Genomic DNA, 24,198 nt, shown 5'->3' on the forward strand with positions numbered 1-24,198 from the left:
TGACAGCACTGTCTCTTTTTAGTTATTTTCATCATTTCTCAGTTTCTGCAAATAAAAACCAAAATTTTTGCTTTGAATCTCAGAGACATGCTGTCAGCAGCACACAGAATAAAAGCACAACGTTCATTTTACTCAAACGTGAAGCTGGAAAAGGTTAAAACAGAGAAACGGATCAGTTTTTCCAGAGCTATAGATGTGAGGCAGCGTTTGAACTGGTCCGGTCCACCCTGCCAGTGAACCGTGCGTTCCGGCTCCACACACGGTCCCATTTGGATCCTGACACGAGTCAGCAGGACAGTCCACTCCTGAACCTCCCTGACATGTCGCTGCAGCAGCTAATCGCCTCCAGATGAGCCCGTCTCAGACACGCAGTCCTGACACGCACCTTCCCTGGCGAACGCGGCGGGCCGGGTCGGCTCGGTGTGACGTGTTGGAAGATAAAGGAACCGACTCCCTGCCAGGCGGGATCTATCCGGACCGCCATCACGCTGCCATGGGAACAGATGAAGACGTGCAGGCCCTCGTAGAGGGGGGGGTTTAGGGGGGCGCTGCTGCAGGGTCACTCATCTCTTGCTGGACTGGCGGGGAAAGGGGGGTTGCTATGGCAACAGACTTGCATGCGACGCCACGGGGCGTCGGTTTCATCATGCAAAGGTCGTCAGCTTCCCCACTTCTGAGTCGAAAGAAATGTGGCTGACTTTGATGGAGACTTGACTTCAGAGCAGATTTACATCTCAAAGTGATTTTTTTTTACATTTTTTTTATTCTTTTTGACTCCAGGCAAAAATCAAACTGAGGTTCTGATTCTGACAGATCAGAACCTCAGTTTGTGTAAGGACTTTCTGAGCTGAATGCAGAGAAATTATAAGCCACGACCTCTGACCTCTGCAGTGGGTTTAGAAGGACAAACGGATGTCAAAACAATTTTAAATGTTTTTTTCTAACATATCTGTTGTTGCGCTATGTTCTGGCAGTAATATATATAAAACAAAAAACAAAAAATAAATTGCCTTTGCCTTCTTCCAGTACTAACTACAGACAACCAATCAGAGCCAGGAGGCGGGTCTTAGCGCTGTCAATCACGCTTACTTCCCCCCCTTTACTCTCTGCTGCGCTATGCTGTGAGTGCTAAAGCTAGTTAGCATTTGCGCCACTCATGATTGCAGATATTCAGTCACACTATTCCTTCAATAGTGGGTCATTTCTCCGCCATTCACACATTTAGCAGCACGTTCATGAGGGTGACTGATAGCACTAAGGCCCACCTCCTGGCTCTGATTGGTTGTTTTTGGCCAGAAATGCCTTTCTTCAGCTTTAGGAGGTGAATCAGCTCGATATTCACGCAGACTGTCTCATATTATACTGTCACAACATGGTGAGAGTATGTAAAAAAAAACAACAACAAAAAAGGTTACTTTAAGTACAGAAAATGCAGACTAGAAATATTTCTACCAGCATTGTTTTGGCGCCCCCTGCAGCGCGGCGACCCGTTCTTCCAAGTCTGACTCTGTTATATTATATTTAATTTTACCTTGTGGAGTAAAAAAGTAAAGATGCAAAACACCTTCAAACCGAAAAAACCAGGCTAAATATATCCAGCAGTGGGACGTCACTAAACCTGCAACTTTTAAAATATGCTGTCTCGCTTTACTAAAATATGCATGTGGTGCTTCTCATTCATTTGCAAATCCCAACTTCCTACCATGAATACTGCAGCACCAACAGAAACAGAGTGCTAAGTCGGCAGTACATCAAGCTGTCAGGGTTGTAAGGAGAAATATCAGAGGAGCAGAGAGGATTCAGTTCCCCCACCGCGCATGAGGATTCATAAATCAAAGGCAGTTTTATATTTTCAGCTGATTGGTCTGTTGCTTCCTCTAGGCTCAGATTTAGTGGGGAGAAAATATTCAAGAACAAGAAATGTGCAAAAATATATTCTCTTCATCTTTACAATGACAAGCAGGTGACTTATTGTGCTTCCATGACCAGGCTAGCAAAACTGGGCGACACAAAACAGCCTCCTGCACGAACAGCAAGAGATTTCGAAATAGTAAGTCAACAATAAAATATTTGTCTCTTTTCGCAGCCATTGTACTGCTGACCCAGCGTGCTGGAACTCCGCTTGGGTTGCTAGGTAATGGGATAGTACAACCAGGAGGTTTTTGAAACGACTCGTTTTCCAGACACCAAAACAAAGTCACTTCCACTCAACTGGAAGAGTAAAAACATGCAAAACGCGAATTTGTGTGAAAGGTCACTTTCGAGGTGGTACACCAACACAGACTAGTTGGAAAGTGAGAAGAAACTGAGACATGCTTTTAATTTTTTGCAGCAAAATAAAGACATGCAAAGTGTCATGTATTTTTGTTCAGCCCTTTACATTCAGAGATGCCAAAGTGAAGTTTATGCTCCTCTCAGAAGTAAAGAGTCCAACTCTGTGTGAATTCAGCTGTTTTTGAAGACTTCAAGGTTTGTCAGACAACTTTAGTAAACAAACAGCATCATAAAGATCATAAAGGTCAACGATAAATTCTGGGTTTGGAGCAAAACTACTTGAATACAAATTCCTGCCACCCTTAAGATATTGAGCTCCCTCGTGTGAGTTTGCCTCCTAAAGATATTCTAAAAACTTTTGCAAAGAACTGCAAAAACTGGAACATTGTTTTCAAAGTGTCCAGGATTTGGCTCAAGTCGGATTCTGCCAGAGATTGTTTACATTTCCAGCTGAAGACGGTTGAGTTGCAGCCGCTCAAAGCTTGCAGAATGGAAAGTTTAAAAGAAACAAGTGAAATCTTTCAGCATCCAAGCAGCGGCTGCAAAGCGTGGCAGGCAGAGTGAACGGTGAAAATATGAGTGCAGGGAGAGGAGAAGGGTATAATCCGCTCCCTGCAGATGGAAACAGGCTGTTGTGGCCCAGTTGCTTCAGTTGACCTTTGACCTGTTTGTAAATCTGCACTTATGTGTTTGTCATAAAGAGACTGTAGCAGCAAACTTTGCATTACCGGCTTGTTTGCAAGCATTTCAGCAAGTGTCTTGCTGAAATGAGAAAACATGAGTTGATTTTTCATCAGCCGTCACAGTGATGCATTTTTCATAGTCAGTATTTGTGATGCTAAATCTGTCAACAGGCTCTGAAAATCATCAACTCCATGATTTCTGTATGCATCCAGAATGAGGAATAAGATGAATGCAGCTTGTATATAAAACTGTTGTGCTTCTGTAATTTAAGTTTTCATGCAAATTTATTTTTGCTCAATGGAGTCTCTTAGAAAAAAATAAATAAAAAATTGGGCTTACTCCAGTCTGCCATCATGTGGAAAAACATGAAATAAAATTATTTTTTTTGCAAGGAAGCAGTTCCTTCATTCTTTACTCCAACTAGCCATAAAAATAGCTTAAAAATTAGAGAAAGTAGAAAAAGACAGAGTGGCGGCTTAAAATAAACTGGATGGGGAACAGGTGAGTTGAAGAACTGATGAGAAGCAGCTGAGAGGGAGCAGGAAGTTGGGGAAACAGCAGCAAAACACAGAAAACGGACATGATTTATGGATCTACTCCAAATATTCAGTGGAGAGAAAGTAACTGGTGCAGAGCAGCTTGATATACAAGACCTTTAAACTTTTTAGTTCTGAATTATTTTGTTTTTGGTTGCAGTAAAGGACGTATTTTCTCCAATAACACAAAATTATTGGAGAAAATACGTCCTTTGTTCGCTTAGTTTCTAAATCTGTGTAATATATTTAATATATCCTCCATTCCAGTAGGTGGCGGTAGTGTGCGCCAAAAACCGACATTATAAAAGAGAGGAAGGCAGAATAGAGAATATAAACCAACATGAGAATAATAAATGTAGCAACATAACAAATGACTAAAAGATTAAATCAAAAATATCAAATCTAAGAAAAAGTCATTTAAATTATAATTCACACGATGTTTAGTAAAACTGTTACCTCCTATTATCGTTTCACTTTCTCAATCTTATAACCACAAAGTGTAGTTGTAATTTAAATAGGCCAACAAAAATCTGAAAATCACGATGAATATTGAAATTTACTTGATTGCCTTTTTAAAAAGGTGTTGGGCTTTTTGGGTGTAAAGAACCAAACAACATGGCAGCAACTGCAAAAGTCCAGTCATCGTATTTGTCTTCCAGGGAATCAACACAGTTTAATGTCGCCGCATATAAAATCTAGGAGAACATCCGCTATGGAGAAGCAAACCACAGACACAGAAATAAATCTCCAGCAATGAAACATGAAACCATCTCTGTTCCCCGTGGCTCTGACCAGCTGGAACATCCTGCTAAGGGAAAAGATGAGACCATCTTCCATGAAGATGAGCCAAAGGAGCATTTCTTCGTTTTCAACAGCGACGGCGTGTGAAGACGCAGCCAACGAAACCTTTTGAAAGTTGCTTCCTGTCTTTTTTCAAATCTGCAGGACGAGACGGAGGGAGAACATGGAAACGATGTTTGTTTTCAACAACGCTGAGCTGCTCATTAAGCATCCAAGGCCACTTAAATGAAACTTACAACAGAGGAATTACCAAGAGACGAATGATGTTTGCATAATTCATGCCCAATTACAGCAACCCAAATTCAGAGAAGCAGAACGCGGCTGCAGGAACAAAGCTCGAATGCGATGGTTCACTGACCTCTGGTGGAGCTGCAGCATCACTGCAGGAGGGAAGAAGCCTTCAGACGCCAGAATTCATAATGGACGCTTTTATGTGTGTGCTGCAAATTATCTGAAAACTCTCCTGACTATTTTTGTCTACGCAGTGAAGTGAGTCAGTGCAGATTATTCATGGTTTCTAAAAGCCTGGAAGTGCTTTTCTGATTGGTGGTAATTATTCAGGGGTGTCTATCAAATAAGTGATTTAACAAGAAGCTAGACGTCATACAGCTGATACAGTTCACTGGTTTATAATCATCTCTTATCACTTCTGTTTTGCTTTATTTGAAATATCTCTTCACAAATTCTTATAATAGCAACATAAACTATGTTTGGTGCGTTAAAGAGTAAAATCGACACCAGAAATCAGTCCTGTAGTTTTAATGTCCGTTTCTTGCAATGGGATCGTTGTGATGCTGTAATAATCTGCTAATATAGATGAGCAGTAACTACTGAACATCGACTCTGTTACACTGTTAAAAATTACTTTAAGGTGTATTTTTACTAGGCTTCAGTAAATGTATTATGAAGTATCTCTACTCTTACTTGAGAAAAAAAAACTTCTGGATACTCTACCAGAAGTACAGCCACTTGCTGTACAGTGGCTTCTGGAAAAGGGAAGAAATTATTTACAAATTGGAACAAAAACAAAAAAATGACAACTGTCTGATTTTCAATATTTAATTTAACATTTGCAGCCCTAAGTAAGTTTTATTTAGCTGAACTGAGAGCAAAAATGGCTCTTTGTGTCGAGTTTTCACCTAAATTCCAAATAAAATAACTGGGACCTATTAGGCAAAATTCATTTTGCAAGTTTTTGTTTGGGTCTCTACTGCTTTGACAAACTGTCCATACACCATAAAACAGTATGTAGGAAGAATTAGCCTCCCAGATGTAATGTCGCAAATCAGCAAACACTGCCTCTCACGAAGGAAGCTCAGCTCATCTCCTACCAACCAACCAGCACTTTTGGTCAGCTGGTTTTACTGCGAAAAACAAACAAAAAAACCCCATCTTAAAATGTGACAATATTTGTTACTGGTTATATTTTCTACCTGAAGGAGGCGGCTTTTAAAAAGGACCTGTAGTACAATTTTTTTTTTTTTTTTTTTACTTCCATTTGAGTTTCAACTGCTTCTAAAAACACAGTTTTTGGTGTCTGGAAAACTAGGCATTTCAAAAACTTCCTACTTGTTGAAACACAATCAATGGGCATTGCCCCATTATCTAGCAACGCCATGCACTGTACAATGGCTGCTGGAAAAGACAAGTATTTTGTTGTTGACTTGTCCAACAAGATACCACTTGCTGCATCCTTGTTTGTTGTGCAGGAGGCTCTACTTTTCTTTTCAAAGATGTAGGTTGTATAACTGCACATTAATTTGCAGTCATTGTCACATGCGAGTGTCGACGTTGTGTGACCAGCAGAAGCTTATTAAGATTTAAAGTGACAAGAACACCTGAAACAACTCATTCTGAAACGGGCTTAAAAGAGGCTGGTGAAAATCTCACCGAGAACGATTTTGTGCAAACAATGCAATGATTACGCTTTGTGTAATCAAGACCTATCCTAACCTGCTCAGACATCTTTCTTTTATTTTGCAGCTTTACTTAAACTGAGTCTCTGAGCCTTTCCAGTTCCACACAGTGGAGATTTCAACACCTCCTGATCTGAACTGTGGAAGGCCTGTGGGGTGCTAATCACCACCGTTAGCTGCTAATCGCATTAATAAATCCAGGACTGAAAAATGGCAGACCTTATGCACATATTTTTATGGTTTGATCATCTTGAGAATAGTGAAAAATAATAATCTGTGACAATTTTGTATTTTTTGTTACCAGTCGTTAGATCCTTTCCATATGTCAACTTGGTGATTGCTGACACTGAAATCAGGTCATTATTAGTTTTTTAATCTAAAACATATCGACAAATCAAAACATGGATTGTTCACAGGGTGTGAAATGAAATCCTCTTACAGGCATCTTGGCCTGAAGAGCAAAATACTGTAAGAAACCTGTAGGGGGAGCTGAAGAGCGCAGCAGAGCAGACCCAGGACTCTATGATAGAGAGATGGAGGAAAGAGGAACAGACAAATGCAATTTCCATCTGGTGCAGCAGCTGCGCTGCTCCAGACTGGAAAACCCGACAGAGGGCGGAGAAGTGAGTGGAAAAAAACAATCCACTCTTTGAACCATAAAGGACACAAATGTTGCAATTCCTAATCCCTGCTGGTGTCTGGAGGGACAGTTTCCTTCTCACAACTAAAAGGCTTTTAAATAGTAACAATGTTTCACTGATGTGTTTTCAGTACTTATTCATTTAAATTGTACTTTTATTACTCTTAAATGTTTTAACTAGATTTTTCTTTTAGAAATTTCTCATTTGCAATTTGTTGCTTAAGTGAGTTGTCGACACCCAGCTTTTCATTTACTGAGACGTTGAATAAACTCAACTTAAAGATTGGATTTTCCTTAAGCTTTCAGGGTCAGGTTGTGGTACAGCAATTAAATTATGGATAGATTCTGGTTTTTTGCAAGTTATTTGTTGTCAGTACTAAGAGCAGCAACACTTAATTTCTCTGCTTTAAATGATCTAAATCAACGCTGCATGACTTTTGCTTTGTCACCAAACTAAACAGAAACTCACTTCAAATAGTTTTGGATTTTTACTTGCTTTGCTTTAAAATCCTGCTTATGAAGATGACACTTTTGTTTGATGCAAATATGTATTTCAGCTTTCAGTTAATGTAATAATTAGGATTATTTTCCTTTAAAAAATTCTTATAACACTGTGTTGTTGGCTTTACATTGTAATATCTCGCTATTCTAAATTCTGCATATAAACCCCAACATTTTAAAATAAAAAGATATGTCATAAGTCTGAATAAAACAGTTTATACATTTTTAAAATCAAATTAATAATGTAGAACCTGCTGTTGATCCCAGGAGCTCCAGCAGATGGCGCCCCAGCATAATCTTTCTAAAGACAGTAGATCCAGGTAGATAATCCAATGTTTATATTGTAGGTACATTTATAGATCTTTTCTTTACAGTTTTCTTTCCTCTGTCATACAAGATGACCAAAAAAAAAAAAGGAAAAAAAAGAAAAAGAAAAGAAACAAGAGAATAAGCACAAGGTACAATCAAGAAACCAAACCTATAGAACATATGATTGTCACTTACTGCGAGTCACAAAAAAAGTACATACTGTGAATAAATAATCTACAGAAATATTTACAATATGCACACAGCGAGAGCTCAATGGAAGTGCAAATAAAGCTTTGGCTCCCAGAACAGGAAAACAAGTTAGCAGATGTAGCCATAGTTGTCATAGTTTTACAGGACATTTAGGAACATTTAAGCTTTGAGCTCCTGCATTCAATGATTCTCAAAAGTGAGCTGAGCAGAAACAGAAACGAGCGGAGCGTCAAAATGGACACATTACAGTATGTACAGCGCAGCGCATTCCTGTGGAAAACTGGACAGTGTTTAATGCTCGCCGTCCAATGAGGATCAAGGCAACAACCACACAACTACAGGCAGCTGAGAGAAACAGAGAGAGAGAGAGAAATAGAGAGAGAGTGAGAGAGAGAGAGAAATAGAGAGAGAGTGAGAGAGATCTGGAGAGGAAATGAAACCGCTCATTGTGCTCCCGTTGACTCTTCTGCTGCGTTACTTCACCCTGTACAACTCTTTCCCGTCTGGACGGTAAAAAGCAGAGCTGGTCAAAGAGGAGCTGCAGGTAAGGTCAGGTGTGTACCTGTTGCCTCCGGCTGGCTCGGTTACACACACTCTTCACATAATGCACACACGTGGGCTGCAGTCCATCTGCACTGTCCCACAGTTTGATGGAGACGGCAGGAGCTTCGCCTTAACCAGAGTTCAAGTACTCCAGCGCCACTTCGTAGCAGAACTTGTACTGATCCTGCAACGCATAAAAATAACAGATAAATGAGATATTTGTGATCAAATCAGTATACTCAGATGAAACACACAGGCAATACACATGTAGGATGTCTTTAAGCTGTTTGAGGAAGAACTAATTCTTTCTTGAACAAGTGAGTTAGGATTAGGAGCTACACAAAACATCCTCATTGCATTTTTTTGCTCAAAATCATTCTCAGGTATTGAGATTTTAATCTCTGTTCTCTCTATTTTGAGCTGTTCGAGGGACTCGCAACAAAACATTTCCCCCATGTTTAAGTGAAATAATCTACTGGAACTGGCACTTTTTCATAGAAATTAAAGAATTATTGACTTAAAACAAGTTTTGCCATAGCAGTGTAAATTATTTTTTGTTTCTTTCAGGTGTGCTAACATATCTACATTTGAAACTGGACAAAAATACTTGGTAATTTTGTGTTTTTGCAGTGATCCACAGGATGCGCCGGAGGCTCAAACTGAGCTACCAAGCGCCTCCGTTTTGAGTTTTTTTACACATTTATAAGTCGTATGAATATAATTCACTCAACATCGGAAAACAAAATCAGAAATAGATGAAACAGCATGTCGATAAATTGCACAACAGGTGGGTTTACGGCTCTTTCTATTGGTACTTTGAGATGAAAAGTAATAAAATGTTCTAAAAATATCCAACAATGTGTATAATTTCTGGAAATCCTCAACATGGATATGATCAACATTGAAAAACCTGAGTATTAGTCAGATATCATGTTCTTCTTTCCGTTGCTTGTAAAAACCATCGACACGAACCTTTCAATTGGAAACTGAGTGGCTTGTTCATTCCTGATTCTCCAGTGGATCCTTGACCAGAAGTCAACTTCATTGTCAAAACTGCACACAACACTTCAAAGCTCAAATAGATTTATTTTTATTTGTTATACACATTGCTGAGTCTTTAATTATTGTACAAGAGCGACATTCTTCTTTCTCAAGGTGAAGATACAAAAACACAAAGCAGACAAAATACCTTCAGCCTGACCTATGGCAGAAGATTTCATGCAGGCCCCTTAAAAAATGATTTGAAAAAAACAGACTTTGTTTGAGAATAACATTTTAGAACTTTAGTTTATTCCAGAAGGAAGAAATTTAATTTTGAGCTTTTCTGGCTTTAATTTTTGAATGATACTCCAATGCCAATATGTAAAAATTAGAAGAAGGGATGGAGATCAATATGTTGTATTGCAGAGGAGGAGAAAGAGAGGAGCTTTCTTTGGAAATCTTGAAACTGAAATGTCTGGGATCCACAGTATTGGCTGACATTTGCAAAGCGGCCAATACATGGCGCTGGTGCTAGGTGTTAGCTTCTGTGCTAATGATTAGACTCCTTGTAACAACCTGAGGATGTTGGAAAGAGAAATTTCATTCAAGATACTACCTGGACTTAATGTTGTGATTAAAAGGCATTAAGGCTTCAACTGAACATCCGTTGTTCAATGTATGCCAGACTGAGTCACACCCGGGTCTAAGCATCGACAAAAGTCAGAGTTTAAGGATGAATTTTCTGAGTGCGCCTCACCAGCAGGTCCACCATGTTGGGTTTGTTGTTCCTCAGTGTTTTGACGGCGTGAAAAACATCCACAGAGTGTTGATGCTGAAGCATCTCACACACGATGCTGATGGCACAGAAGGTCCCGCTGCGGCCGCCTCCGTTCCTGCACAAATCACCATGAGTCAAGAAAAGATTTGTTTTATAATGATAAAAAAAGAAATTACCAAAAAAAACTAGAGCAGTGGATGGAGCTTTTGTTGCAGCAATGGTTTCCAGACAGTAGGTGGAGATGTTTGCTCTCTAATGCCAGACTCCCTTCTACTCGGCATGAGGTTGGGGGAACTTACAGACAGTGGACGACAGTGCGTCCCTCTCCGCCGTCGTACTCCTCCTGCCACTTGTCCACCTGCCGGATGAGCTTGAGGAAGGAGCGCTTGGACATGGGCGTGTCTCTGTACATGGGCCAGCCCAGGAACTGGAACTGCTGCACCATCCTATAGCCATCCTGAGGCTGGAGGGCAAAGACAAGCCAGTTACCCCAGGTTACCCCAGGTCACCACGCATATATGGGCTCATGGTTCAATGCAATTCTGGTGTAAAAACTCTAGGTGGAGCTAGAGCTGACCGAGATAAAGAGGAGATGATCCTGCAGACAGGAAGATGGAGGGTGATGGATGAGCTGCTACTGGAGACAGATGTCTGACCGTATCGATCAATAACTCCTGTCAGTGATCATATGTGATTAGACGGCCTGGTACTTTACATGTCGCTGCCTCAGCCAGTCACAGCGCATTAATAAAATGAACAACCATCGACTGGATCAAGAGCTGACTCAGGTGAGCCCAGGTGAAAACAACATGGGTTAAACTGTTAGATTGTGTAAACCTGATAGAGTCTGGTGTTTTTTTAAAACTCCTGACATGTTTAGGTTTTTGTTTCATAAATTTAACCTCCATAAGATAAACAAAAGATGTTCTGAACGCCTGAATTGGAACAAAAGACAAAACCCACGAAGGACCCATGAAAGTCACATCTGAATAACAAACAGGTTAAAAACACAAGGACAAATGGAAGAGAATAGATGGATGGATGGATGAATGGATGGAGAAATAGAACAACAAATGATGGTTGATGAAAAACAGATGGAAAAATGGCTGAATGTATGGATGGATGAACCAATGGATGGATGTTGGATGGAAGAACAGATGGATGAATGACATATAGACAGACAGAGGGATACAAAGATTAATGGGTAGACAGATGGATGGAGGGATGAAGACAACAGATGGATGGATGAACAGAAATGTCCAAATAAATATTTTTTAAAAGAAAAATAATTCATAAAACTGACATTAAGCTTCACATAAATCTTTTGGCTGAAAACAAATCAGCTGAACAAGAAGATCAGAAATGAACAGAAATTCACATCCAAAAATAGTTAAACCACCTTAGTTGTTTTTTTTTACTTAAAAACATTACTTTTCATCTAAAAAAAATTATTAGTTTTTTAGATCTGATGCAGGAAATCTTTCTGTGTCCTCATGAACTGGTGAGAAACTCTGATTTGGCCTTTTCTTAAGAGCAGGTGGAAAGTTATCAAGCTGTCCTAAAGATCTCTGGCAATCACACCTCGGTCCAATCAGTGGTGCAGGACCGGGGTTAAAAAATGAGTCTGCCTCTGCACAGCTTGAACAGACAGGTCCACAAGCGTGTGTGTGTGAGGTGAGTGGTGACAGCAGAAAATGGCCGTCATATTCTCTGCTGGGAGGACAAACAAACGCCTGCGTACCCGAGCCGCGTTGTAAATCCGAAATATTCTGCTGATGATGTCTTCCTCCAAGTCAGCGGAGACGAACTCCACCTGGATGGGTCCGTGGCGGTGGACTCCGTTTTCAGGCCAGTACTGTGGACACAGCTAAACAAAACGGACACGTTCAGACGGAAAGAGATGCAGACAAATCAACACACAGGCAGAGAAAACAAAGCAAAAAACCAAAACAAAACAAAAACATGGATGATTCATTAGTTTCAGGTTCAAAGTCAGTGGAACTGATTTTTAACTCCTAACATGTTGTAAAAGAAAACAGAAAACACCAGGAAAGGCCATGAATTCAATAAAAGTGAAGTGTTTTTACTGAAAGGACTTTAATACTTGTATACTTCAAGAAATGCAGCTTTTAACTGATAAACACACTCTTAGTTTATCATTTCTGAGTAAGACATTGAAACAAAAACCTTGAGTTATTCATTTTCTTCTTTAGAAAAAAAATATATATTTAAAGCTGGTAAAACTGGTGATACAAGCTACATTTCAGTTTGAACGATCAAGTTGCCTCTTCAAAGAAGCATCAGTTAACATCAACATTTTTAATAAACACAAACATTTTACCATAACTGACATCTCTGTGTTTAACTTAGTGTGTCAGATCAACAGAGGAAAAAATGTTTTGAAAAATGGCTGCGCAATCACACAACTGTAATCTTTGAAAAGCAGAAGTACAGCCTCCTGCACAACAAACAAGAATGCAGTAAGTGGTTTCTGGATGGTAAGACAACAACAAAACACTTGTTTTTTTCCAGCAGCCATTGTACAGCACATGGGGTTGCCAGGAAACGGGGAAGTGCCAATTGATTGTGGCTCAACAATTTGGAGGATTTTGAAACTGCTAATTTTCCAGACACCAAAAAAACATCAACTCATTGCCAAAAATGTGTTTTTAGAAGCAGTTGAGACCCAACAGGAAGTAAAAAATGCATTATAGGTTCCTGAACAGGCCTCCTCCTTCAGATGAAAAATATGAACAGTAATAAATATCATCACCTTTCAAGATGGATTTTTTTCCCCCAGTCAACTCCAATTACTTTGAATGTGCTGAATAAATATATGTAGACGTATTTTTTATTTTTTTTTACTGCAGTCAACTACTACAGATTAGGAGTGTAACAGAAACCATACACATATGAAGTGCACTCAGCAATCAGTTCATATCACAGACTCCTTTCTAGTCCTTTATCTGGTTACATATTTGTGTATAACACACATATTCATGTTCCTAGACAGAGCAGGGTTTCTCACATAAAACCTGTTAACACAGCACCTTCCCACATCAAAGTGTGAACTTGTTTGTCTCCAAATTACAAATGTCGTAAAATTATGGGTCATTTTTATCTAATTCACTGCTTTCTTAATTCTTGCTGCATGAACGGTGGTTTTCCAAATTTTAGACGATTGGACGGTCCCTGTCGTTCTTGCAAAAATAAACTTGTGAAGTTTGCTAAAATATTTAATTGGAAATGTGTGTTCCAGTCAGAAAAGGAAATGTTTGGGTATTGTGTTGGGTTTGGTGTGAGACAAAGGTTGAATAACTGAAAATGTAACTTAATGGTGATTGTTAAGTGGAGGATATGTGTTTCTCTTTCAGAAGCTATAAAGAAAGAAAGAAGAAGAAGTGAAAGACAGCAGAGGAGCAAGAAAAGGATTCAATGAATGTAAAGAACAAGGAAGAATTTAAGGAAGGAAGGGAACAAAAACAGATATTAAAAGAAGAAAAAAAATGACAAGGGAGAAATGATAAAATAGAGCAAGAACAGAATCAAACAAAGGAATATAGGTTCAAAAAGATGGAAAGACACAAGAAAGGTAGGAAGGAAATTAAGGCAATAAAAGGAATAATGAAAAGAAGAAAAAAGATACAGAGGAGAAAAGGACACATGGAAGTAAATTTCAAATTTTTCTGAATTCACTGTATATCTTGCGGAAAAGTTGTTACGTTAGTTTTGTCTTATTTCAGGTGTTCCAAGTTATTTTCACTAAAAACTCGGCAAAAATAGTCGGTAGGATTTTGTGTTTTTGCAGTGTAACTCCTCCAAGGTCACTCAGATCTCTGACAAATTACACAAAGAATGAAGGACAGCATGAAGGACGAAACTTTTGAACAATGCAATAAGGTATAAAGCTTTAAAATACAAAAATGACTCCCTACTATTACTTTTTCTTTTCATAATTCTTGAAAATCCTGATATCAAATTCTATACAAATTCCACTCATTGGAGTATTGTTGAATGGTCTGCAATCAACTTGCAACCGTTTTATTAATGCAATTGACTTTTTTTTTTTGCTGAGTCATAAAAAGAATCAATACTTTTATCTAAAATGGCAATAAATTATAAAAGAATAGGCTCAAAAACAAGGTTATTCCACAGCGGAGCTGTTGTCAGTCAGGAGCTCAGTTCGGAGCTGGCAGCTGAACAGAGACTTCAACCCCTGAGGGACGGCTTCAAAAGAACAGCAAAGTCTCGCCAATTTCTGCCTAGCAGGTGAGGACGCGCAGTTGAGAACACGCACCTGTGGAGCTGCACTGCTGGCCCCACAGCGCTAAATCAGAGCACACACAGATGGACACTCCTTCCTGCAGAGTCACACAGTCACGAGCAAACAGCTACACTCCCTCGAAGAATGCAAATTAACAGGACAGAAAATGTGCATAGAGTCAAGCATACAATTAGTCATCGACTCCTCTATTGCAGCAAAAGTGCAAACACATATGCAGTTTGTGCAGCAGCTTACGCTTTGCTTTCAAGCTTCCTCTGAGAGCCAGTCAAAAATTGACAAATCTAACAGATGCAAAAACAAAGATGTTGATGTGAGGGAAAGGAAAGCTCCAGCTCTCTCTCGTTCATCTGCACGTCCTCCTTCCATTCCCACCTGTGTTCCTTTCTTGGCTGCCTGACAGGCCGGCTACAGTGAGAATATTGAATGAAAGGTCTTTTCTACCCAGTCAGTCAGTCAGTCAGTCAGTCACCCAGGGAAAGGGGATTTGGGTGGAGGGGAAGCAGCCCGGCTTCAGGCTTTGATCCCCGGGTGTTATGACAGAGCCTCGGGCTGAGAAATCTGGAGATCCTCTTCCACAGGCCTGTTTCCGCTTTCATGGCATCCTCTCGGCTGGATCTCCCATATTTCAAACACACGCTGCATCCATACTGTGTCTAAAAAAACACGAATGTTGTTTTCCCAGAGCTTATACACACTGGTAATGGAAAAAAAACACTTTGTGTGTGAGACTTGCAATGTTTCTGAAAGACCATTTCTTCGTTTTGAGCACATGGTCTGGGTTACCTGTGCTGGGTCCACGTCGTTGAGCATCACTATGGATGTGCAGTGGTAGTCCAGCACCAACCTCCAAAAGTCCTTCACTGTGTTTGGTAGCGGGTGTTGGGTCACTATGAACGCAGACGGCTGCTTGTAACTCTGGAAGAGCAGAAACAGAGAAGGAAAAGCAAGGTTTTAAAGAATGATAGAGCAGTGTCTCTCAAACTGCAGTCCCCAGACTGCTGGTGGTCTGCGGGCGCCCCCTAGTGGGCTGCAAGGCACAGCGCAGAAGCGACCAATTATTTTCCAGTGACGCACGACACTACAGCTAGCTTACCAAAGGATTGTGTTTAAAATAATAATGGATAAGTGGGGTAAAACCAGATCACTCAAAAGAAACATATCTTCCAACATATCTAACTGATATGTTGGAAGAAGCTAAGTCATACACACTGAGAGTATTGTTTCTGCCAAAGCAACTACAGTTTATCTTTTTCTCATGTTTCTAAATTACAAACAGCCCTAACATGTTAATGTGCACAACACAACTTCTGTTTGATTTCATTGCTTCACTGGAAATTTTAGAATCCAAATTTTTAGAATTTGTAAATAACTCAAAACAAACCCAGTAAGTTTTGTGATCCACATCCCAAAAGTTTAAGAAACACTGTTATAAAGGTTTCTAATGGAGACAAGGTTTTTTGGATCTAATATGCTAATATGTGACATAGGCCCTTAAATAAGAACAAATGGTATTAGTAAGAAAATTGTCTTGGTTCTAATTTGTTCCACTTAACCTCACACTTTGTTCCTTTTGAGTTTTTTCAGTGGATTTCTACTTCTCTGAAGTGGATAAAACGACGGAGCCAAGTTCGTGTTTGACTCTTACGTCCATCAGCGCGGCGTTGATGTAGTTGGAGCTCTCTCCGTCGATGGTGATCAGAAAGGGCAGGCAGCGGTCTGGCGGCAGGACGTCCATGCAGCGGTTCTTCTCGTGGTTCCGGGGCAGCAGGGCGATGCTGCAGTCCTCCACCCGCAGCGTGGGAGTCACCATGTTCAGAGTCTGTCGCGTGGAGGCAGATTACATGCTGTCATATCGACGCGGGAAGGTAGGCGCCTGGGTTGCGAGTGTGCTAATTATCTCCCACTATGGTAATTAACAGTGCAATTCTTTAATCAGTTCCATTAGCGACTGCTCTGACTCCCCTGATGTTACTGTGATGAAACTTAGGGAGGATGATGCGTCTCATATAACGCTCATTGGCCCAAGAGGGGGTGATACTATTACAGATTAATGCATTTCTGCCCCTGATTGGCCCAGAGGGGGGTTGTGCCTTTCATCAAGAGAGAACATGTTTACTATTGTTTGTCCTGCATTTGAGATGAAGCTTTCTGAAAGATCTGCACACACTCTCAATACGTTGGGTAAAACTCTCACCCTGAACTCTTCCTTAATGGGGCTGGAGTTGGTCTGCGAGTCCAGGCGGATCATGTCGTAGTAGACGGATCGGAGCTGGCTGGCGGGGATGGTGGTGTCCCCACAGAGACATGCCTCCAAAATGGCATCATGGATAAAGACATACTGCTCCTGAAAAAAACAGCATCCTCATTGCGGATCTATCAGACTTCTTAGTCAAGTCAGGTTTATTTGTATGGCACATTTCAGCAACACAAACATCATATCATCACCAAACATGAAGCAAGCAATAAACATCGCATTTTGTCAAATGCAAAATCATCAAGCAAAGACCCATGTATCATGTTGATCAATGTTCAACTTACTACTAATCAAAGGCAGCACAAAACAAATGATTTAAAAGAAATCACTGTTTCAACTGTTTTGTTGTTTTATGGAAGTTTGTTCTAGATTTGTGGTATGTATAATCTGAGTTGCAGTATTTTAAAGTCTATTCTCAGCGCTAAAGGGAGGATTGCAATGATTTTAAAACTGGGGTGATGTAAATACAAAGAACAGTGGAGGCAATGGGCACTGTTCAAAACAAAAAACAGCGAGAAACAAACAGAGAAAAAAGATGGACAAACTGGATTGGACAAAAGGTTTAGTTGAAAAATAGCTCCCAAGCTCATATATATATTTGCATGCCTCTGTGAAAAAGCATGAAGTCTGGACAATGAAAGCAGCTCTCGCGCAGACCCAAGCAGGAAATTACAGCAGATTTCCTCCTCCTGGAGTCAATCACTCCTGGAGACGGTGACACAGCTTGAAGCTTGATGCAAATCTATTCTGAAGTGACATTTTCAGCTGACACTTCCTTGTCACTTTGTTCCAAAATCCGCATTCGAACTCAGGGGTCACTGATTTACACGTACAAACAGAAAAAGCCGTTTGCCATCAGTCCAGAACGCGATGTGAACTGTCGACTGAGAGCCTGCGCGCCCTGGGCCGGGTCAGTAGGTCAGATGTTTATCAATTTACAGGTTGATGGATCCTATCTGAGCTCATAAAGTATTAAGGATGTCGCATTACATTTTCATGGGCGAATTAAACCGCGGTGGAGTGCTGGTGTCTGGCTGCAGGCGCAGGAGACGAGCCAATGAGCCTGAACACCTGCGAGGGAAAACACCCGCGTACGCACGCAGTTTGAAGGTCATTGAACTTCAGGAGAGTGACTCAACGTTTGGTCTCCGGTTGCTCAAATCCCCATTCGGACGTCAACGATGAAACATTTGCCCATTAAGTCCAATGACGCCTGTGATTTAAAGAGAATTACAGGGAAATGATGCATTCAACGACACGATGGACATCTCCAGATGGCCGGCGTTCAGAGAAGTCCGCACCGGAGAAAAGCTGGAACACAGGCCAGGAATGTTTTCAGTCACTGATATGAATTACATACTTTCTGTTCAAAGCCTGTAAATCCCGTTATCACAGAATGTAGTGCCAACCACTTACACCGAGCACCCTGGGAAATTGTTCTGTGCACAATTTAATAAATGTCTAAGAGATGATCCATTTAAAAAAAAGGTGTCTGCGACAAATAGATGGTTTGAAATACAAACACAGGAGAACTCCCGTTAAACAGAAGGGTTTTGTAATGTGTTAATGAAACGTTCACATTTGAAATTTGAGCAGGTATTTTGCACTAAATGGCAAAAGTGATTATGCTGGATGGAAGCTAATTGACATAATGACTGAATGGCAAAATTATGAGAGATCTCCACTTGATCTGCTGCCCTCAGCTGCAAAATGAATCACAAACGAATTACTCAAAAGAATCTGTAAAAGTGTTTTTTTCTTTAAATTTGAAGCTTTTGTCTTGAAGTAAAGCGGGCTAATGAGGAGAATTAAATGCTGATCCTACTTGATCCACTTTAGATGGCTACAAGCTGTTCCTCCCTAGACTTCCTGGTTTGTTTTGTGGGCTAGTTATATTTACTCAGTTACATTTACTTGAATAACTTTCCGGAAAAAGATTAACTTTTAGGAGTAGTTTTACAACTTTGTGTGTTTTACTTGTACTCCAGTAACATCATGTAATATTCCTGGATACTCAAATCACAGTGAGTAACTTCACAAAATGAAAAACTGTTAAATAAAAATGAATGAAAAACCTACAGTTTATGTTAAATTGAGACATTGGAACAACGCAGACATCGTTGTTCTGATGTTGTTTTGTATCTGCTGAGTTTGTTGTGCCATTTGGAGTAAGTGAATATACAAAAAACACTTTGTTATCACTGGGAGGGATTTATGTAACATCACCTACTTTTTGTCCAACTGCAAAAACACAAAATTATTCTCAGTATTAGTTTCTGGTGAAAATGTCATAGTTCATTTGGAATAAGACAAAACTAACTTACAGGTAACTTTTCAGCAATAATTAGGAGTTTAAGTAAGTAATTGCTTAATGTTGATTAAAAAGTATTAGTTACAAGAGAAAATATCTGACAGTGAAAGAAAACAATTTAATAAATATTTTTGTAAATATTAAGGAATTATTGACTTAAAACCAGCAGTTATTTCTTGCTGAAAAGTTGCTTGTAAATGAGTTTTTTTTCATATTTGAAGTAGAAGATCTTTGCACAAAAACACTTGGTAAGATTTTCTATTTTTTGCAGTGCAGCTAAATTAAATAGTGGGTAACACTTTATTTGAATGGGTGTACGTAAAACTGACACAACACTGTAATAAACACAATACCAGCTTTGAACATGAAGGAGTTTTTGTGAATGGTTACAACTGTTGTCATGAAGTGTCGCACTTAAAGCAAATTTGGTAAATTTTATGCCCTTTAAATGCAACTTCAATTGCAACTAAAACAGTCGTAAACATTTACGAGGACGCCTTCATGTTCATCACAGGAGTTATGTCATGTTTAGGAAAGATTAATGTCAGTCTCTTCAGTAACTCTGAAGCCTTTCTGCCAAGTACCTTTTTCTCTCTCTCTCTAATTTTCACTTTTTCTTGATTAAAAATATTTTGAAGTAATTCTACTCCTACTTGCGTACAGTTTTTGGGTTCTCTACCCACTTCTGCTGCTGAGGTTAGTGGGAGAGCAGGTTGACCATACCTCAGTCTGAACCATGTTGACTCTCCGTGAGCGCAGCTCCCTCACACAGTTGTAAATATCCACCACACCTTCCCTCTCCGCCATGTCCAGCATGATGTCGATGACGATGAAGCAGCCTGTCCGACCGGCACCAGCACTGTACGCAGGAAAACAAAAGAATTTTCTATCACTGCTTTAATTTCAGGCAGATCATATGTAATCACAGCCTGTTTTTTCTCTTAAATGTTCTTCCTTAAACAGGTTAAAAATTCACCATGCAGCAAAATGAAACACATTTATGCATAAAATTCAACCACCTCTCATCCTGTAGGTCAAAATTTAAAACGTGATTTTAAATTCTAAATATTCTACTTGATAAACCAGTGAATTTCTGGCATCTGTGCCTTAGTGTATGTAATGAGAGAAAGGTGCACATCTGTGAATGCAGCATTGCTGCTGAGTGATACATATACAGGAGAAACACTGAGCTATAAATGCAAAGCTTTTCAACTGGCTCTCTGCACTCCATTTCTGTCACGCAGTGAAAACAACTGGCCAATCATTACAGGAAAAATACAACAGTGAAAATAAAAAAAAGAATATACAGGTATAAGTTTTTGCAGTGCATCACATGACTTGCGGGTTAACATGCACTAAATGGGTCTTTATTTTGTAATGTTTTGATTATAAACTGTTTAAAATGAAACATATTAAAGAAACAAGTTGCATATCTATGCTTCTCTGTGTTATATTTCCAATTTGGAAATACCTTTAGGAATGTTGTAGATTCTGCTGCACATTAAGTGGGATTCTTCAAAATATCTTTCAGTTCTTTTTTTCAAACATATGACTGTGTAAAGTTAATTTATTCATTTTACAGCATTAAATATATACCAATGACCAAACAAATCCTACAGAGTTCCCACACATTTCTCATGTGAAAACCACAGACTTTTCTCCAGTCATCTGCTACATTTATTGTAAAATATAAAACATAAAATACATCATGACTTCACGGCAGATGGTTGCCCAATAAAAATACTTTAAATATGGACTTTGTAAAAACTGGAAGGGAGGACAGAAGGAAGACAGAAAGGAAAGAACTTGAAGAGAAAAGGTAAGATGCGAGGAATGAGGTCAAGCAAGAAAAATAAAAACACAAGTAAACAAAGAAAGAAAAGAAATAGAGGAGAAAGAAAAATCTGAGACGTAGATGGAAGGTATGAAAGAAGGAAAAGGAAGATACAAGATACAGGGACAGAAAGTAGGAAGGATGGAATCTATGCAGGAAGGAAAATATAAAAAGTAAAAAAGAAGGAAGAAAACAGAGAAGGAAAGAAAAGGAAGAAAGGATGGAGGATGTGAGGGTAAAAAAAAGAGTAGTGGGAAGAAAACATGGAAAGAGGAAAGCAGAATACAAAATGAAGAAAGGATAGATAGGCACAATGAATGAAAGAAGAAAGGGAGGGGAAAGTTGAAGGAAAAGAACTATACCAGAAAGAAAGGAAGGACACATTTGAGATAAGACAGGAAGTAAAGTTTGGAAATACAAATATTTTTCCATCTTCTCCTAATTTTGTTTTTGCATACTTCTGCATGTGAACGTTGTATAAATTACTTCTGTTTTCAACCTTCAAGCTTCCTCTACATTAAAAAAATACAATTTGCAAAGTTTGCCCAAACCTGAGTTTTCTCTCTCCTTCTAAAAACCTGGCCAAAAAACAAAACCCTGGTCAAAAAAAGGGAGTTTGGTACCACAGCAATGGAAACTAAGAGCTCCATTTCCTCACACACCTGCAGTGAACCACCATGGGCCCGGCGTTGGTCAACGTCTTAGACTTGACCCTGCGGATGAACCCCAGCAGGCCCGTGGCGTGGTAGGGCACGCCGTGGTCCGGCCAGCCGGTGAAGTGAAACTGCCGAATCTCCCGGATCTCATGAGCGCCTCTCTGAGGAGCGGAGTCATCATGTTAAACACACAGAGCGCCGGGGAGAAAAACACAGTACACATGCTGCGAGAGGTCCTCGCAGAGCAAATACAGCAGTGAATTAAATGCAAACACAAATGTCGTGGAGGTAAGAGTAGGAAGGTAGAAAAAACCTTCCAATATCTATCAGCAAACAGTATCATCCAAAGGGGAATGGAGCCTTGAACCTTAAGCATTTCTGTGTCACGGCTTTCAGATTCCAGGGGGCAACATTGACGACCTGGATGTAAATAAAACTCTCAGTGCAGCTTCGAAAACCTGACTCACAGCACGCTGCAGCTCCTCACAGTGTGACTGTGACCCAAACTGCTGTTTGTGCCTCAGCAGAACTAACCAACATCTGAAGGGAGAGCTAATTACTCGAGAGGATTCCCACCGGAAAACTCTTTATTTAATACTCAGAGCGTTGAAGAATCGGCTACTTCTTTCAATTACATCAGTTTACTTTGATTGTTCTGTTTTAGTTTGGATCGCTACACATGTATGTGTAAAGAGGAACAATATGGATTCACTTCTACTTTAACTAGGCCATTTTAACATATGAATAATCTTATCTTTTTATAGAACTTTGGGCAAGCTTGCTGTTTTTAAATGTGCTTTACAAGTAAACTGGTGACCTGCTTTACAAGTACACCTTTCAATCTCAACTCAGGTTATTTAAAGTGTCCACTGCCCATATCATAGGCGATAAAATGTTTAGTTTGCAATTTGAAAAAGGAATTGAATTATCAGTTAATTTGGATCTTTCAATGTGGTTCTAATAGTGTCTAAGAACACCTGAAAAATTACATGAAATATCTGCAGAACGTGCACATTTTTAAAATTAATCGTCAGAATTATAACTAAAATAATCCTTAGTTGCAGCCGAAAGCAGGATAAAATGTTTAAAGTGTATTAATCGTTTTAAGAAGCAGCATGCAGCATTTCACAAAAGTATTATCAGATTAAGTAGCACACTGTTTCTGAGGCCTTGATAAGCTGCTGATAAAAGTCAAAGCTTAATCACTTTTCTGTGTCCTTCAGCGCACAGAAGAAGTTTTGAAATCCCTCTTGACATATAATTTATTCTGCTGTATCACTTAGAGGCACAAAAACCTAAGTGTTTGTAATTTTCTGCTGCATGAAAGGTTAAATATACTCGAAATGAGGTGAAAGCGAAACATAAGCCTACCTTCTCCACAGCGAAGGTTCTGATGACGTACTCTGACAGCAGCTCGGTCTCTATCAGCGTCACCTTGATGTCTCTGTAGATCTCTGTGTCGTCGGGCCAGTACTTACAGCACTTCACCTGAAGGCCAGAAAACAAAATTTTTTATACCCAACATCATCTCGTTTATGCTAACATCGCTTTAAACCAGCATATAGCCGTCACTTTTCCCCCCCATCATCCTGCAGTAAAGATTGCCACATAACATTACTTCCAATTTGCCACCTGATATTTCAGTTTCTGAGCCATTTCTTTCAAATCAAAATGAGATTTTCCTCATATTAGTTTCGTCCCCCGGTCAAGGATCCGCTGTTAATGGGTATCTTATGTATCGGCAGAGGGTTCATTCGCACATTATTGCTTTTTCATTCTCACGTCGATAACGTGAAAATGACTCTAAAGGTGGATTGCACGCAAAGCTGCAGGAGAACAAAGAACACCTCAAGGGAATCTAACATGTCTCCCTCCTGATTTCCAGTGTGTAAAAAAAATAGGACAAAAACAGAAAAAAAAGTACAGAGACAAGTTATAATGACAATCCAGTAATGACATGAAATAATAAACCCTCAGCTGTTTAAAACAGATTTCCCAACAGAAATCTAAAACACCCCAACGGAAATATTACTTGCATCGGGTATCAGAGCGCAAAATTACCCCCCTACAACCCCTCTCCCCCCCCGTTCAATTAAACTGTTGATACTGGTGGAGTACGGCTGGTAATAGAGATTGAGATCACAGAGGTATATCAGAGACTGATAATTTTTGATGAGGGATAAACGCAACGTCGGGCACAAGCAGATTTAATTTTCGTCCCTGGCATCTCTGCGCTGATTACAAATGAAATGAGATTTTGGTTTGTGGAGTGACACAGTAAGAGAGGTTTGAGGGGGATTTCAGGACCCTCTCTCTCTCTCTGTGACACCCCTGATGACTAATCCCCGATGACAATCACAAATCCACCGTCCGCTTCCAGCTAGATTGAATTAGCCAAAAGCCATTACCTTATTAGATCACTCTGAATCAGCCGCCTGGTTTGGAGGGAACTGGCCTTTGGGCTAAAGTATGCCAGATGTTCATTGGTGGGCAAACTCACAGGCGTGTATGACTGCTGAGAGGACACCTCTTCTCAACTCATTTCCCTAATTTCAATACGGTATAGCGCCTTGACAAAGTACCCCTCCAATATGTATATTTTTACATTGCAACTGTAAGCTTTAATTTATTTTATTGCACTTTTTGTGACGCTTTAGTTGAAGGGGTGTGCATAAGACTGACATT

The 24,198-nt window shown here is 39.8% G+C and overlaps 1 protein-coding gene across 4 annotated transcripts in view; it reads right to left on the reverse strand.

The window, feature by feature from the left end:
* Positions 1–7,675: 7,675 nt before the first annotated feature.
* Positions 7,676–24,198, reverse strand: part of LOC129378055 (receptor-type tyrosine-protein phosphatase mu-like) — a 179,012-nt gene continuing 162,489 nt past the window's right edge. For all 4 annotated transcript variants that reach the window (XM_055058310.1, XM_055058309.1, XM_055058308.1 and 1 more), the window contains 10 exons: positions 22,885–23,001; positions 21,520–21,674; positions 19,747–19,882; positions 16,653–16,802; positions 16,104–16,277; positions 15,242–15,373; positions 11,915–12,040; positions 10,473–10,636; positions 10,153–10,288; positions 7,676–8,598 (listed from right to left, as the gene is read on the reverse strand). In XM_055058310.1, the coding sequence (XP_054914285.1) occupies positions 8,545–8,598; positions 10,153–10,288; positions 10,473–10,636; positions 11,915–12,040; positions 15,242–15,373; positions 16,104–16,277; positions 16,653–16,802; positions 19,747–19,882; positions 21,520–21,674; positions 22,885–23,001 (1,344 nt within the window). In that variant the 3' untranslated portion in view covers positions 7,676–8,544. The remainder of the gene's footprint in view (positions 8,599–10,152; positions 10,289–10,472; positions 10,637–11,914; positions 12,041–15,241; positions 15,374–16,103; positions 16,278–16,652; positions 16,803–19,746; positions 19,883–21,519; positions 21,675–22,884; positions 23,002–24,198) is intronic.

The sequence above is a fragment of the Poeciliopsis prolifica genome, unplaced genomic scaffold (genome assembly GCF_027474105.1).
Source record: "Poeciliopsis prolifica strain line A6 unplaced genomic scaffold, Auburn_PproV2 SCAFFOLD050, whole genome shotgun sequence".
Lineage (NCBI taxonomy): Eukaryota > Metazoa > Chordata > Actinopteri > Cyprinodontiformes > Poeciliidae > Poeciliopsis > Poeciliopsis prolifica.